Source organism: Bos grunniens, chromosome 6, assembly GCF_055505025.1.
Source record: "Bos grunniens cultivar Pamir isolate PY7600 chromosome 6, Bosgru_T2T1.0, whole genome shotgun sequence".
NCBI lineage: Eukaryota > Metazoa > Chordata > Mammalia > Artiodactyla > Bovidae > Bos > Bos grunniens.
Window position 1 is genome coordinate 12,807,804 of NC_141170.1, and position 15,464 is coordinate 12,823,267.

General features: G+C 43.9%; 1 protein-coding gene across 9 annotated transcripts; it reads right to left on the minus strand.

Annotated features, from left to right (window-relative positions):
* On the minus strand, window positions 1-15,282 carry TMEM128 (transmembrane protein 128). Of its 9 annotated transcripts, none has more exons than XM_086404793.1 (6): window positions 15,156-15,282; window positions 13,382-13,523; window positions 9,116-9,274; window positions 5,724-5,855; window positions 2,305-2,413; window positions 1-627 (listed from the first exon to the last, which is right to left on the minus strand). In XM_086404793.1, exons 1-5 carry the CDS (start codon window positions 15,250-15,252, stop codon window positions 2,314-2,316), a joined length of 630 nt encoding a protein of 209 aa, XP_086260919.1. In that variant the 5' UTR covers window positions 15,253-15,282; the 3' UTR covers window positions 1-627; window positions 2,305-2,313. The 9 variants fall into 9 exon arrangements, 8 of the variants coding, with proteins under 8 accessions (XP_086260919.1, XP_086260920.1, XP_086260925.1 ...); XM_086404794.1 differs by having other exon boundaries at window positions 14,487-15,282; XR_015165158.1 differs by lacking the exon at window positions 5,724-5,855 and having other exon boundaries at window positions 9,116-10,392.
* Between the last annotated feature and the right edge of the window lie 182 nt (window positions 15,283-15,464).

The following is a 15,464-nucleotide window of genomic DNA, read 5'->3' on the forward strand; positions in this document are numbered from 1 at the left end:
AAAGCTATAAAAATATTTTATTTAAATATTAAGACAAAAATTACACATACTTACAATGATTAAAAGTTCCTATGTTAAACAAACACTAAAAACCCAATAATTTACACAGTGATAAAATCCCAAGTTGGCAAAACACAAATCCTTTTGATTGGTCCTCCCCCTAACAAAAGTATTATCAAAATGAAATTTTATAGGAATTGCTGAAGTTGGGTTAAAGGCACATGACACTATCACACCTTTAAATACACAGCCAGTCACTTCATACAATGAATTGTTACCCCTTAAATGCTCTATAATACTGGAGTACAGTATGCATCTCTATGAAAATTTGTTTAAATTTTTACACCAACAGTTTCTCCAATGATCCAAACAGATTAACAGTGCAAATTAAGTTATTCCTGTCTTGAATAGAATACTTTTATTTGAGTCTGAAAAATTCGCTAATCACTTGAGTTTAGAAATATGCAAATGAAATATAATTTATTCTGATTTCAGCTATAGAGTTATAAAGTTAAAATTCTTCCAAGGAAACCATTCACTTTGTAGATGCAAAAACACACTGTGTTCACCACTGCGTCTGCAGTGCTTTTAGCTGGCAGGATGTTAACCACCGACACACCCTTCCACCTGGAAGAAAATCCAAATGAGACAATCTATCTTAGACTGCTGGATTTAATATTTCAAAGCACAGTTCAATCTCCCCGTCTCCCCTCTGTGGCTCTGTTACCAGGTATAATTTGATGTCGGCAGTATTTCAAAAGCATAGAATTAGCACTTCTTGCATACGTTTTTGGTAAATGAGGAAGTATAGTCTTCTGTTACTAGATTCACAATCTAGTGTTTCTTCTAAACTATATTTATACTTTCCGAAAACGTGGAAAAAGTCAATACTGAACAGTCAAAGAGTCAAAGGAGAGAGGCTCAGAGGAGGGAACGTTTTTGTGGCAACAGGTCAACAGGGACAGAAGCCGGACTGTGAGAGTCCAAACGGTCCCAGACACAGCACAGCGTGTGGAGGGGACTCCGCACAGCGGCATGTGTGTGCGAGCAACTGTTTTCAGACAGATGACCAACGAGAGGACGGCCATTTCTCCTTTACCTGGTTACACGGACTCTCCTTAAAAACTCCAAAGGGAGAGCACTCTGTGAGCTGAAATGTCAGTCATTTGCACCCCAATAACTGAGCGTATTAACTTTTACTTCTCTGGGCCCCAGTTTTCATACTTGTAAACAGACACATGGAGTAGATTTCCTCCGAGTTCTGACATCAGCAACATGAAGAGAGGACTGCCTTTTTTACCAAGCCCCTAAGCGTGCAGAGTGAGGGCTCTCAGGACATTCTTATTTAGTAAATGAGTTATCTGACAATCAGCAAATAGACCCCACTGTGAGGTGGCAGGCCCAGGGATGCAGTGGTCTGCGGGGAGGCAGAAATTCTATAACCTGGAAGGAAAAGGCTGATGTGCCAGCCATCAAACTTTTATGCAGCAGTCAGGACAATTAGAAAACAGACTTTTTTCCTTAATTGGGTAAAACTGCCCATTAGTCCTATATTTCCATTAACTAAGAATAATCCAGGCTTCCCAGATGGCGCAGTGGTAAAGAATCCATCTGCCAATGCAGGAGATGTAGGTTTGATCCCTGGGTCAAGAAGATCCCCTGGAGTAGGAAACAGCAACCCACTCCAGGATTCTTGCCTGAAAAATTCCATGGACAGAGAAGCCTGTTGGGTTACAGTCCATGGGGTCACAAAGGGTCGGACACAACTGAGCTACTGAAGATGCACAGAAGAATGATCTAGCTAATAGTTATCTGCATAGAAGCTGATGGAAGTCGACTACAATAGAAAATGGACTAATGTGTGAACTTATCTATAGTGCAAGATACCCTCTTCATGAAATCTTGGACGGGCAGGGTGACTTCTCTAAGAAGCAGCCACTTAGAACTAAATAATGCAAAAGGGAAGGGATCACAGTCCCTTTCATCCCAGAGTTCCATGGATGACAGCCTGGTGTAAACACGGCTGAAATAATTCACTAGTCTGTTACTGCTATGTCTACTTGTGGTTCATCTGGTAAAGAATCCGCCTGCAATGCAGGACACCTGGGTTCGATCCCTTGGTTTGGAAGAGCCCCTGGAGAAGGGAAAGGCTACCCACTCCAGTATTCTGGTCTGGAGAATTCCATGGACTGTGTAGCCCATGGGGTCATGAAGAGTCGGACATGACTGAGCAACTTTCACTTTCACTGAACACTGTCATGAGAGACTATTTCCTTATTAGAATTACAACTCCAGAAATCTTACCTTGAGAAGTCATCCAAGGAGTGAGGTCAACATTACAACCCCCATAAACTGGGTAAACAGCAGCACTGGAGTGAAAAATGACCACACGTGCCACAAAGCAACATTGAAGCTGAAAAGGACAAAAAACCCACACCGTTGACAACTGCAGCTGTCCTCTATACAAATATACTGTACTGGAGAATCTAGATTTAGAAGGCTCACTTCCTACCCAGGCTGGGAAAGTTCATTCAGCCAGTAACTTTACTTATATATATACAGTTTCTCAGATATGTGACGTAGCCAATATTGGAAATATCACAACCTGTTCACAAAGTACTTGGAACTGGAATCACTAAAGCTCGTCTAATGAGCGCTGGGCTGGCTCAACAGAGACATCAGCCTCTTATAGTGTCTGTGAAGGAACATGAAATAAAATGACCATAGACTGGTTTTACAATCTCACACATGACCAAAATATCACGAGAAAAAAAAAAAGATGGTTAAAGTATTTTCCCATTAGAAACAGACTGAAAAACATCATTTATAAGCTGCTATTAAATTTTTCATTGAGAAAAACACTATTCCTGTCACCAAGTTAAGAATAAAACATTTTCTAAAGTGCAAGTGATTTTTATAGACTGCATTTTTTAAGAGTTGAAGCTAATAAAGGAAAATTATAGTCAATTAAGTGTTTCAGAGAGTTGATGATTAATATGTAACACTTTGACAAGTAGAAATTAGGATACCTATAATCCTACTGTGCTAAAAATAAAGTAACAGTCTTGGGGGTGATGTTAGCCTTCTTAAGAAAATGTTGAATAACACACCTGTCTACACTTGTTCCTGAAGAGTTAATAATAACCACATAACAATGTAACATGTCAAAAATCCATACTTCAACTACAGAAAATAAATCACAGAAAAAATACATTTACACTGAATACTGGAAAAGACCCTGAAGCTAAGAAAGATTGAAGGCAAAAGGAGATGGGGGCGGCAGAGGATGAGATGGTTAGATAGCATCAGTGACTCAATGGACATCAGTTATGAGCAAACTCTGGGAGACAGTGAAGTACAGGGAAGCCTGGAGTGCTGCAGTCTACGGGGTCACAAAGAGTTGGACACCACTGAGTGAGTGAATAACAACAAATGTACAAAGATGTGTGGTTTTCCCCAAACTACAATTCCATTAATATAAAGGGAGGAAAAAACCCTAAAAGGCCACACACCATGTTCAATACAGTTTTCTCACTGGCTGGCAGGAACCATGGGATTTACTTCCTTGTGTTTTTCTGTAATTCACAGATCTTTCTTTAGTGAGAAAGTTATAAAATACTTTCATAAACATAAAAAAAACACATCTTTTTCATTGACAACCTGTTAGTTTATGAAAAGGGATATTCAGTTCAGTTGCTCCTGTCCGACTCTTTGCGACCCCATGAATTGCAGCACGCCAGGCCTCCCTGTCCATCACCAACTCCCGGAGTTCACTCAGACTCACATCCATCGAGTCGCTGATGCCATCCAGCCATCTCATTCTCTGTCATCCCGTTCTCCTCCTGCCCCCAATCACTCCCAGCATCAGAGTCTTTTCCAATGAATCAACTCTTCGCATGAGGTGGCCAAAGTATTGGAGTTTCAGCTTTAGCATCAGTCCTTTCAAAGAACACCCAGGACTGATCTCCTTTAGAAAGGATGGACTGGTTGAATCTCCTTGCAGTCCAAGGGACTCTCAAGAGTCTTCTCCAACACCACAGTGCAAAAGCATCATTTCTTTGGCACTCAGCTTTATTTATAGTCCAACTCTCACATCCATACATAACCACTGGAAAAACCATAGCCTTGACTAGACGGACCTTTGTTGGCAAAGTAATGTCTCTGCTTTTTAATAAGCTGTCTAGGTTTGTCATAACTTTCCTTCCAAGGAGTAAGCGCCTTTTAATTTCATGACCGCAGTCACCATCTGCAGTGATTGTGGAGCCTAAAAAAATAAAGTCTGACACTGTTTCCCCATCTATTTCCCATGAAGTGACGGGACCAGATGCCATGATCTTCGTTTTCTGAATGTTGAGCTTTAAGCCAACTTTTTCACTCTCCTCTTTCACTTTCATCAAGAGGCTTTTTAGTTCCTCTTCACTTTCTGCCATAGGGTAGTGTCATCTGCATATCTGAGGTGATTGATATTTCTTCCGGCAATCTTGATTCCAGCTTGTGCTTCTTCCAGCCCAGCGTTTCTCATGATGTACTCTGCACACAAGTTAAATAAGCAGGGTGACAATATACAGCCTTGACGAACTCCTTTTCCTATTTGGAACCAGACTGTTGTTCCATGTCCAGTTCTAACTGTTGCTTCCTGACCTGCATACAGGTTTCTCAAGAGGCAGGTCAGGTGGTCTGGTATTCCCACCTCTTTCAGAATTTTCCAGTTTATTGTGATCCACACAAAGACTTTGGCGAAGTCAATAAAGCAGAAATAGATGTTTTTCTGGAACTCTCTTGCTTTTTCCATGATCCAGCAGATGTTGGCAATTTGATCTCTGGTTCCTCTGCTTTTTCTAAAACCAGCTTGAACATCTGGAAGTTCACGGTTCACGTATTGCTGAAGCATGGCTTGGAGAATTTTGAGCATTACTTTACTAGCGTGTGAGATGAGTGCAATTGTGCGGTAGTTTGAGCATTCTTTGGCATTGCCTTTCTTTGGGATTGGAATGAAAACTGACCTTTTCCAGTCCTATGGCCACTGCTGTTTTCGAAATTTGCTGCCATATTAAGTGCAGCACTTTCACAGCATCATCTTTCAGGATTTGAAATAGCTCAGCTGGAATTCCATCACCTCCACTAACTTTGTTCGTAGTGATGCCTTCTAAGGCCCACTTGACTTCACATTCCAGGATGTCTGGCTCTAGGTGACTGATCACACCATTGTGATTATCTGGGTCGTGAAGATCTTTTTTGTACAATTCTTCTGTGTATTCTTGCCACCTCTTAATATCTTCTGCTTCTGTTAGGTCCATACCACTTCTGTCCTTTATTGTGACCATCTTTGCATGAAATGTTCCCTTGGTATCTCTAATTTTCTTGAAGAGATCTCTAGTCTTTCCCATTCTGTTGTTTTCCTCTATTTCTTTGCATTGATTGCTGAGGAAGGCTTTATTATCTCTCCTTGCTATTCTTTGGAACTCTGCATTCAGATGCTTATATCTTTCCTTTTCTCCTTTGCTTTTCACTTCTCTTCTTTTCACAGCTATTTGTAAGGCCTCCTCAGACAGCCATTTTGCTTTTTTGCATTTCTTTTCCATGGGGATGGTCTTGATCCCTGTCTCCTGTACAATGTCAAGAACCTCTGTCCATAGTTCGTCAGGCACTCTATCAGATCTAGTCCCTTAAATCTATTTCTCACTTCCACTGTATAATCGTAAGGCATTTGATTTAGGTCTTACCTGAATGGTCTAGTGGTTTTCCCTACTTTCTTCAATTTCAGTCTGAATTTGGCAATAAGGAGTTCATGATCTGAGCCACAGTCAGCTCCTGGTCTTGTTTTTGCTGACTGTATAGAGCTTCTCCATCTTTGGCTGCAAAGAATATAATCAATCTGATTTCAGTGTTGACCATCTGGTGATGTCTATGTGTAGAGTCTTCTCTTGTGTTGTTGGAAGAGGGTGTTTGCTATGACCAGTGTGTTCTCTTGACAAAACTCTATTAGCCTTTACCCTGCTTCATTCCATATTCCAAGTCCAAATTTGCCTGTTACTCCAGGTGTTTCTTGACTTCCTACTTTTGCACTCTGAGAGGAGCTACCCCATGCCTGCGGACAGGGGCAGCAGCCAAGAGGAGCAACCCCACATCCAAGGAGCGGCAGCTGTGCAGGTGCAGGAGGGCCAAGAGGAGCTACTCCACGTTCAAGGTCAGGAGGGGTGGCCATGAGGAGATACCCCTCGCTCAAGGTAAGGAGCAGCAGCTGCGCTTTGCTGGAGCAGCCATGAAGAGATACCCCACGTCCAAGGTAAGAGAAACCCAAGTAAAACAGTAGGTGTTTCGAGAGGGCATCAGAGGGCAGACACACTGAAATCATAATCACAGAAAACTAGTCAATCTTGCCGGGAGCCATCTCCCAGCATATTGCATATTGAGTGCAGCACCTTCACAGCATCATCTTTCAGGATGTGCAATAGCTCAACTGGAAGTCTATCACTGCCAGGAGCCAGCGTGAGGAACTCCGCCCATGGCAAAGGTCATGAGGAAGGAGGCTCGGCATACGCAAAGGTGGGATCGAGCCTCAGGAGTCCCCCTGGAAATTCTCGAGCATCTACCCCCAAAACCAGAGTCTGCCAACTTTCTGCTTTGTGCTCTCACCTACACCTCTGACTTTACGGGGGCACAGGGGGCTGTCCCCCACTACCTCTCTCTGAAAAAAGAGTTAACTTATAGCTCCAGTTAATAAAGTTCCTGGGTGTGATAGTGTTTCAACCTACAAACTCCTTTGGAAGTCCTCTAGCCTACCTGAATAGGTTTTTCCGGCCACATGTGATTGCTCAGAGCCTCCCAACTGTGAGAGGCATGAGGTGTTCTAAACTGTCTAAATACAGAGTCCTTTGAGCAGTTAAAAGATTGATTAGAAATTGTATTGGTGAAGGGTTTTTCACTTGTTGGGCCAATGTTTGCTGCTAAGTCTTCATATCCCTTACCTGCTGTGTCCCTGGCAGTGTATTGATTAATATAATTGGTGTAAGTAGTAGCTTTAATGTTTGTAACCTTGGACCCTTGAGTTAATTCTTTTTTGTTGTAGCCCACCATACCTGTGCCCTGTAGGAATGCAACTTTAATGCTTTTGGAGGGTGGCGCCTGCCTAATCACCTTTAGAGAAAAATAAGTTTTCTGAAGAAAGGGTCTTAAAATGTTAACAGGCCTCCGGGCCAGAAGATGATGCAAATCACCTAAACTTTTGCATATGATAAGTTTGCAGGAAGAAAGCCTGGCTTACTGCATGACTCTACCCCTTCCCCCATTATCCTCTATGCATAACTTAAGGTATAAAAACTACTTTGAAAAATAAAGTGCGGGCCTTGTTCACCGAAACTTGGTCTCCCCATGTCGTTCTTTCTCTCACCTTCTGGTTGAATTATTTAGCCTCTTTTCTCCACTCAATTTCCTCACTGAGCTATCCTTATTTCAGCCTCTTTTCTCCACTGAATTTCCTCACTGAGCTATCCTCATTCTATTACTCTTTATATCTTTGATGAATATTTAAATAAATAGGTCGCCAATGCCGTCTCTCCTTCGAATACCCTGGATCAGCCCGGGCTGGACCCCGGCTGGACCCCGGCACAATCTGATCACAGAGACCACAGCCTTGTCTAACTCAATGAAACTAAGCCATGCCGTGTGGGGCCACCCAAGACGGGCGGGTCATGGTGGAGAGGTCTGTCAGAATGTGGTCCACTGGAGAAGGGAATGGCAAATCACTTCATTATTCTTGCCTTGAGAACCCCATGAACAGTATGAAAAGGGATATTAATTGTGGCATTTTTTATGACCACAAAAGAATTTTTTAAAGAAATCAAGCTGGTTAAATAAATCATGATATGTCCATGCAGTGATAACCATGTAACCATTAAAAATAATGAAGCACATCTACACGCATGAATACAGAAGAAATACAAACTCAGTGTAAAAAAAAGATCACTTTGGAAAACAGTTTGGCACTATTTACTGAAGTTGGAGGCGTGCATACCCAATAGGTCAATGATTTCCCTGCTAGAGAGACCTATATTTACATATGTATGCATGTGCACAGACACCCAACAGAATCATGCAGAGGCACGTGTACAAGAATGTCTTGTATATGTCTCGAATGTCTTACCTAACAGCATCACACATGATAACTTCAAATTGGAAACAATCCAAATTCTATCAAGAGCTGCCGCTGCTGCTACTAAGTCGCTTCAGTCGTGTCCGACTCTGTGCGACCCCAGAGATGGCAGCCCACCAGGCTCCCCCGTCCCTGGGATTCTCCAGGCAAGAACACTGGAGTGGGTTGCCATTTCCTTCTCCAATGCATGAAAGTGAAAGTGAAGTCACTCAGTCGTGTCCGACTCTGTGCGACCCCATGGACTGCAGCCCACCAGGCTCCTCCATCCATGGGATTTTCCAGGCAAGAGTACTGGAATGGGGTGCCATTGCCTTCTCCATCTATCAAGAGCAGAACGGATAAACTGGAATTCAGTTATAGGATGGAATGCTGAACAGCAATGAAAATGCGCTACCGTTACGCACAACAACACGGAGGAATCATACTTCGTGTTGCATGTAACAGCCAAGGATAAAGGAACACATACCACAGCAACATGTCTCTATAGAGTTCAAACAGACACAACAACAACAACAAAAAAACAGTGTTTAAGAGATGCAAAAGAAAGGAACGACCAGGAAGGTGGGGACAGTGTCTTCCTGTGGGCAGGAAGGAAGAGGGAATGACTGGGGCAGGGGAGCAGGGGAGGGGTTACAGGGGGCTGGCACTGTTCTCCTCCTGCCCTCCTTAGGGTTTACACAAAGGCTCACTGCGTGATAATTCTCTCAGCCATACAATTTAGATTCTTCCACTTTTCTGTATTCAACTTCACAATGAAAATGATTTAAAAAGCAAAATGCAAAATATATATAGCGTGTTACCATATGTATTTTAAATTGCTATATAAGTAAAGAAAGACACTACCGAAAAGAGAATCAGAGACTACTTTTTCATTATTCCTTGTTTTCCCCGTTTAATTCTGTACCATGTATATCACTACCCGATCAAACAATATTCTTATTAGTCATTCCAAAGGTAACTCACCAAATTCCTGCTACAATAAAAGTAGCGGTTGTAATAGGTATCAATGCTGGATACTTGATATCATAATCTTCAATTCCACGATACCACTCCAGATAGATGATACAGTAAAATGCAATCGACACGCTAACGAGCAACAAGGCACTGCCGAAGAGAAACCAACTGTAGAGACAGAAGAATACCCTTCCGTTATCCTCTCACACGTCGTCTCTGAGGCCCAAGGGCAGATAGTCTTTTCTGACACATCTCCAGTGTGACACAGGACAGCTGCTGGCTAACCATGCCAATGGGAGCAATCCCATTCGTAACAGTGTATGTACATGACAAAGGTTTCATAAGTATCTCTGAATACAGGCGGTCTGAATTGGGAGACCTGTACCATCCACAGGGCGGGCAGCTTGGTTTTTGGTGCTCTGCACCCTGTTTTCTTGGCTGTACCTGTGTCTGGTGTCCCACCAGCCAGGTGTGACTCAGCCCTGCTACTAGAGCAAGGAAGTGTCTTTATGATTCTTCGGATCAGAACTTCCAAGCCCATTCTGCAATTTTGCTTCCAACTGTGCACATATAACTTGGGTGTAGACAATATAAACTACTTATAAAGGCTCTTCAGTTCCCTGAAGCTGGCCTAGGCATTCAGTGACTGTTAAGCAAATATGGACACAAAATTAAAATGATTTATTTTTAAAAGTGCTGAATGACAGCACTTAACACATCAGGGATCTTAAGAGTTTTCATTAACAGACAAGATACCTATTTCTAAGAAGAGTGTCAACTGGAGAAGGGGCACAGAGGGAACCCGTTACTCAATCCCAGCTTTCAGAAGGTCTAGATCTAGTAGGAAATGGGTGAGAAATATGGGAGTGAGACTCATGAAAGGATGAAAAAGGAAGACTTTAAACACACACACATTCTTTCATAAACTAACCAACCAAAAAAGAACCCTCGTTACACCAGTGCATTTTCTTTAAAAATACAGGAAAAATAGCAGCTTTCTGGTTGTTTCTGAAGCTTTGACTGTGAGATTAATAAAGATTTCAACAGATACCATCAACTTCTCCAAGTCAGGCAGGGTTTCTTGGAATACTGACAATCAGTTTGGAAGGAATTAAACTGCCTGTCATAAAAGATTTCTAAATGAAACCCTCCCATTCCTAGACTATCTCCCAGTACTCCCCCAAGGGGTAATGGCTTTTTTCTTCTTCCAACTCCATCCAAGACCTGGCTCAGTGTATGTGAGGAACCCTCATCAGCCTCGGCCAGTCACGGGGATGCGGCCAGATCTGGAAAATCAGAGGAAAGAACCCTTTTTGAGGAAGCAGAAGGCAGCCTGCACGGACCACCTCTGGGCAGCACTCTCATGCCTTGGCTGCTCCAACTCCCCACAAACTGAGGCCTCAGCAAGAACACAATGCTGCTCAAAGTTCTCAGCCTCTGAGTGGGTGTTTCTGTCTCTTTTCCTCTAAGATGACACTTATTCGAGGACAGACCTATGACTTCCACTTCCTTTTTGTGCCCCACTACCCTGGTCTGGTGGTTGAGTCAGGCTCTGCCACACACCTGGGCATGCCTCTTACTCCAGCAGGCGCCCACAAACATTTCACAGTGGAAGGAGCTATTCCTCACCTCCCATCTCCCTTAACTGTTAATACTTAGTATTCTCTTATGTAAGGATATAGAAGGACACAAATGGGTAAATACTCTCACCTCTCCTAAAACCTCAAAGACGCCCACCTCACAAGCTTGGCGCATGGTTGTGAGAGCTGGATGGTAAAGAAGGTAGAGCAGGGAAGAACTGATGCCTTTGAACTGTGGTGCTGGAGAAGACTCCTGAGAGGCCCTTAGACGGCAAGGAGCTCAAACCAGTTGATCTTAAGGGAAATCAACCCTAAATACTCCTTGGAAGGACTGATGCTGAAACTCCAGGATTTTGGTCATCTGATGCAAACAGTTGACTCACTGAAAAAGTCCCTGATGCTGGGAAAGACTGAGGCCAGAAGGAGAAGAGGGTGTCAGAGGATGAGATGGCTGGATGGCATCACAGATGCAATGGACATGAACTAGGACAAACTCCGGGAGATGGTGAGGGACAGAGGCCTAGTGTGCTGCAGTCCATGGGGTCACAAAGAGTTGGACATGACTGAGTAACTCAACAACAACCCGAGGTTGGGCAAAACGAGGTGCCCCTTCAAGGCACTCCTACGTCATCCCATACACACTCATACACTAACACAGTACATACCGCGTGACCTGTTCATCTATCACAGCCTAAAATGAACTGGTGGAGGGGGAGAAACGTGCCTTGTTCATCACTGGCACCAAAACTGGACACACTTCAGGTTCTCGTTAAATATTCAGTGAACGAAGGGGCAGCTGATACGAGTTTGAAGTGAATGTTCCCTCTTTTCCCAGCCAACTGAGAGAGACAAAGGAGCCAGGCTGATGAAGATCAAGTCAGCTTTTTTTTCACTAATGGAGCTATGGAAAGAAGATGGCTTTGGTGAACGGTCACAGAGTGCTTCCTCACACTGAAACCCAGGAATAGACAGACTTAGCCACTGGCTTCAAGACACAGTGAAAACCTAGAGACCTTCTCATCTTAGGGTTGCCCCAAGAAACGATGGTGCAGGGACTTCCCTGGTGGTCCAGTGGTTAGGAATCCTCCTTCCAATGCAGGAGACACGGGTTCAATCCCTGGTCGGGGGACTAAGATCAAACATGCCTCAGGGCAACCGAGCTGCTGCACCACAACTACTCAGCTCAAGTGCTCTAGAGCCTGTGCTCGCCAACGAGAGAGGCCCTTGTGCCACAACCAGAGAGAAGCCCCACGCACTGAAACTGGAGAAAGCCGTGCACCACACCGCAACGAAACCTCAGGGCAGCCAAAATAAAAAACAATTAAAACTGAAATTTAAAAAAGTTTTTTAAGAAAAAGAGCTCCAAAAATACAAAAACAAACAACAACAAGAATTATGGCACAGACAAGCATCCCAGAATCTGTGCTTCCTGTGAGCAGCTGGCTCCGAAGGGAAAGAAGGTGCTGAGTTACAAGTCTGGTTCTTCATCCCAAACCCCATCAGGAGGTCCAGCACCTCCCAGAGAAGGAGCAGTGATGGGGAAGGATGGGGAAGCAGTGATGGGCAGTGTCTAGGGAAAGCTCCTGCTTGTGGAGATAAGGAAAGTGAACAAGCTCTCTCCCTCCCATAGTTTACATCAACTCCCCCACCCCTGCTGTCCCCTGGCTGCCTGCTCCCTCACTCTCCTCAGGCGCCCCTCCAGCAGTCACCGCCCCTCCTGAAGGCCTTGACAGAGAAAAACTGTATGCCCCCATCCCCAGCAAAAACACCTGATCAGCAGTCCTGTCTGCACCTTTCTAGCCTCACTGATATGTGTGTGTGCCAGTCGCTTAGCCGTGTCTGACTCTTTGGGACCCATGGACTGTAGCCCACCAGGCTCCTCTGCCCATGGAGTTCTCCAGGCAAGAATACTGAAGTGGGTTGCCATTCCCTTCTCCAGGGGTTATTCCCAACCCAGGAGTTGAACCCAGGTCTCCCCATTGCAGGCAGATTCTTTACCATCTGAGCCACCAGGGAAGTCTTACTTGATACTTCCAGACAATTAACACTTGCTCTCTAAGAGAACCACCCCTCCCGATGCCAGCTCTAACGCTCACTAACACCTCCCCATCTTTTTCTGTTTTCTAGGGACCTCCAGAACACTCTCTAACATTCAGTGAAGACTCAGGAGAGTGATCAACAACCTTCCCCTCAACCCCCCACACCTGCCATCAGCTCCTGAAAGAGATCTCAATTCACATGAATGATGGACTATTTGACATCCTGCCACAAAGCTCCTGACTTCTCGCACCAGTGAACTCAACTCTAGTTCAATCACAGCCTGTACATGTAGCTCACTGGCCATTAACTACTCTCTAAAAATGAGCTCTGAGACCTGATTCTCACCTACCACAGTTCTCATTCCTTCCTCCCAGGGCTTGTGGATCTGATCTCCTAAAGACCTTTAGTCATTCTCTCTCCATGTTTTACAAATGATTAGGTCCTTAAATTCACTGCCTTCCTCATCCTACAAAACATCTAGGCTGAAAAGGCCCACTGAAATAATGTCCACTCTGTTGCACATGCCCAGGACGTGCACTCTTTTTCAACTTTGTATCACCAGCACCTCCAACTTGCTGGCTGGCAGAAAGCACGTGCTTACTAAGAGTCTAACAAAACATAATGTGAAAAAATAAGAGCCATCAAGTTTTCTTACCTACTGGTGTGGAAGTTTTCTTTAACAGTTTGAAAGAAGTCAACATAATAGGTAACAACAATGGATGCCAAAATCCAGAACCCAGAATGGATATTAAGTCTTGGAAGAGGTTTCTCCTTTTTCTCAACAGCTGTAGAGGTTTCTGCAAATAAGAGAGATTTCAACTGATCAAGTAACCATTAGCTCCACAGGAAAAATTACACCTATTTCAAGTCAAATAAAATAATTTCCTAGAGCTTTCTAACAGCCAGATTCTCTCCTATTAGAGTACCAATTTCTTCTGTAAAACCACCAAAATAAGTTTATATTTTTAGAAATAATAGGAGCTGCTATAAAACTTGTTCAGTATTGTCAACTTTTTTCCGCCAAATGAATTTTGGAACTAAATTTATTTATAGTCTTTTGGGAAGAATAATGCCATCCGGTAGTGTAGAAATTTTCATGTTGTGCTTCATATATCGCCTAGGAAAGTGATTATTCCTGTTAATTCAGAAATATGCAAGTGACAAACATTAGAACACAAAATGGACTTGTGATTTTCCAAAAACACTACTTACAAACACTACATATTTACTTGTTTTAAACAAACACAACCTTTTGAGGCACCTCAAAAGTGGAAAGGTCACACTGGAGGTACAGTTCCAACACCGTACTGTCTAGACTAGTGATGGATAAGTCAAATTCCTTCCACCTGGGACCCGATCTGAAAGAACAACTGGCTGGCTCTGGGTCAAATGGGGTCTAACAAGTTCCCCAGGTGACTGACATACCCGCTCTCCCAGTTCATGCGAGAACCACTGGTATGCATCCGAGGTTCCTGACTTCAGCTGACCATCAGAATTCCTGGTCACCTTACTCATAATACAAATTCTGGGAGATATCCACAAAATGTATAACCAGAAAGCCTCATGAAGTCTTCTGTGTTTGTTTATTAAAGGTAATAAATACACAACGTTTTAACATCATACAGGACAAAAACATCTAAGATGAAATCTCTTTCGATCCTTAACCCCAGTTCCCCAGCGCAAAGCAACTACCAGTATCAAGGTCTACTGAGTTCCTGCATATTCTATGCATCTACAGGTGAGCATACACTGCATGTTACCTGGGTTGAACCCGAACCGTGGTATATCATACTTTGTTCTGCGCCTCCCTTTGAAAATTACCCACACTGGTAAAGTCGGCCTGCTGTGTGGCATACGGATATCCAAGAGTATTTAACCAGCTCCCTGCTGATGGACGATGCTATACGCCTCCTCTTGAAAATTACCCACACTTGTACATAAAGTCGGCCTGCTGTGTGACATACGGATATCCAAGAGTATTTAACCAGCTCCCTGCTGACGGACAATTAGATGCTTCCAGTCGTTCGCTATTACTAGCAATAGCAATGCTGAGATGAAACACTTTGCACATGCACATACGTCCTTGTGTACTGCTACAAATATGCTTCTTTTCTTAGGGACACAACCAGTGGAAATTTTATTTTAATGGATACTGCCAAATAGGTGTTAAACCAGCTCTCCAGGGAATCCTGAAGCGCAGCTGAGACGAAGATGCGGAAGGCTACCTGATCTCTAACGCTTTTTTACGATACTTAAATACTTAAATAAAATACTTAAAACGTGCAAAACTACTTGGTAAGCCTTGATAAAAACAAATCCCAGTCCCTCCGGAATGGGTGGGCCTGCGGGAGGTCGGGTCGCCGTTTCCGGGCGCCTTGCCTACGGGAACCTCGAGGCGGCTCGAAGCGTGCCCGGGGGAAGCGCCTCACCCGGCCTGGGGTAGCCCTCGTGTTCCAGTGGGACCTCCGCGTCCGGCGGGAACAGGTACCGCCGCCGGAGCTGCTCCCGAGCCCGTAGAACATCCATCTTGGCACCACCCAGAAACGGGGCGGAAGTGACGTTAACCTCGCCGGAACTTCCTGTAGGGACATCCGGGCGGAAGGAGGGGTTCCCGTTTATGAAAAGTGGAGACTATGTTCTCTTCTAGGTTTTAGTTGGTAAGAACGTAGGGTAGCGTTGGGTTAGCTGTCTCCGTGCTCACATTTGCAAACAGGATTTGAATTTCGAAATGTTGACCT

Excerpts from the sequence above, each read along its gene's own strand:
- TMEM128 (XM_086404793.1), bottom strand. The coding sequence starts at position 15,252 with ATGGATGTTCTACGGGCTCGGGAGCAGCTCCGGCGGCGGTACCTGTTC. Across the intron at positions 9,275-13,381 it reads GAAAACTTCCACACCAGTAG|TTGGTTTCTCTTCGGCAGTG; the intron begins GTAAGAAAACTT and ends CTGTCTCTACAG. Across the intron at positions 5,856-9,115 it reads TTTATTGTAGCAGGAATTTG|CCAAAGATGGAGAAGCTCTA; the intron begins GTGAGTTACCTT and ends TATTCTTTGCAG.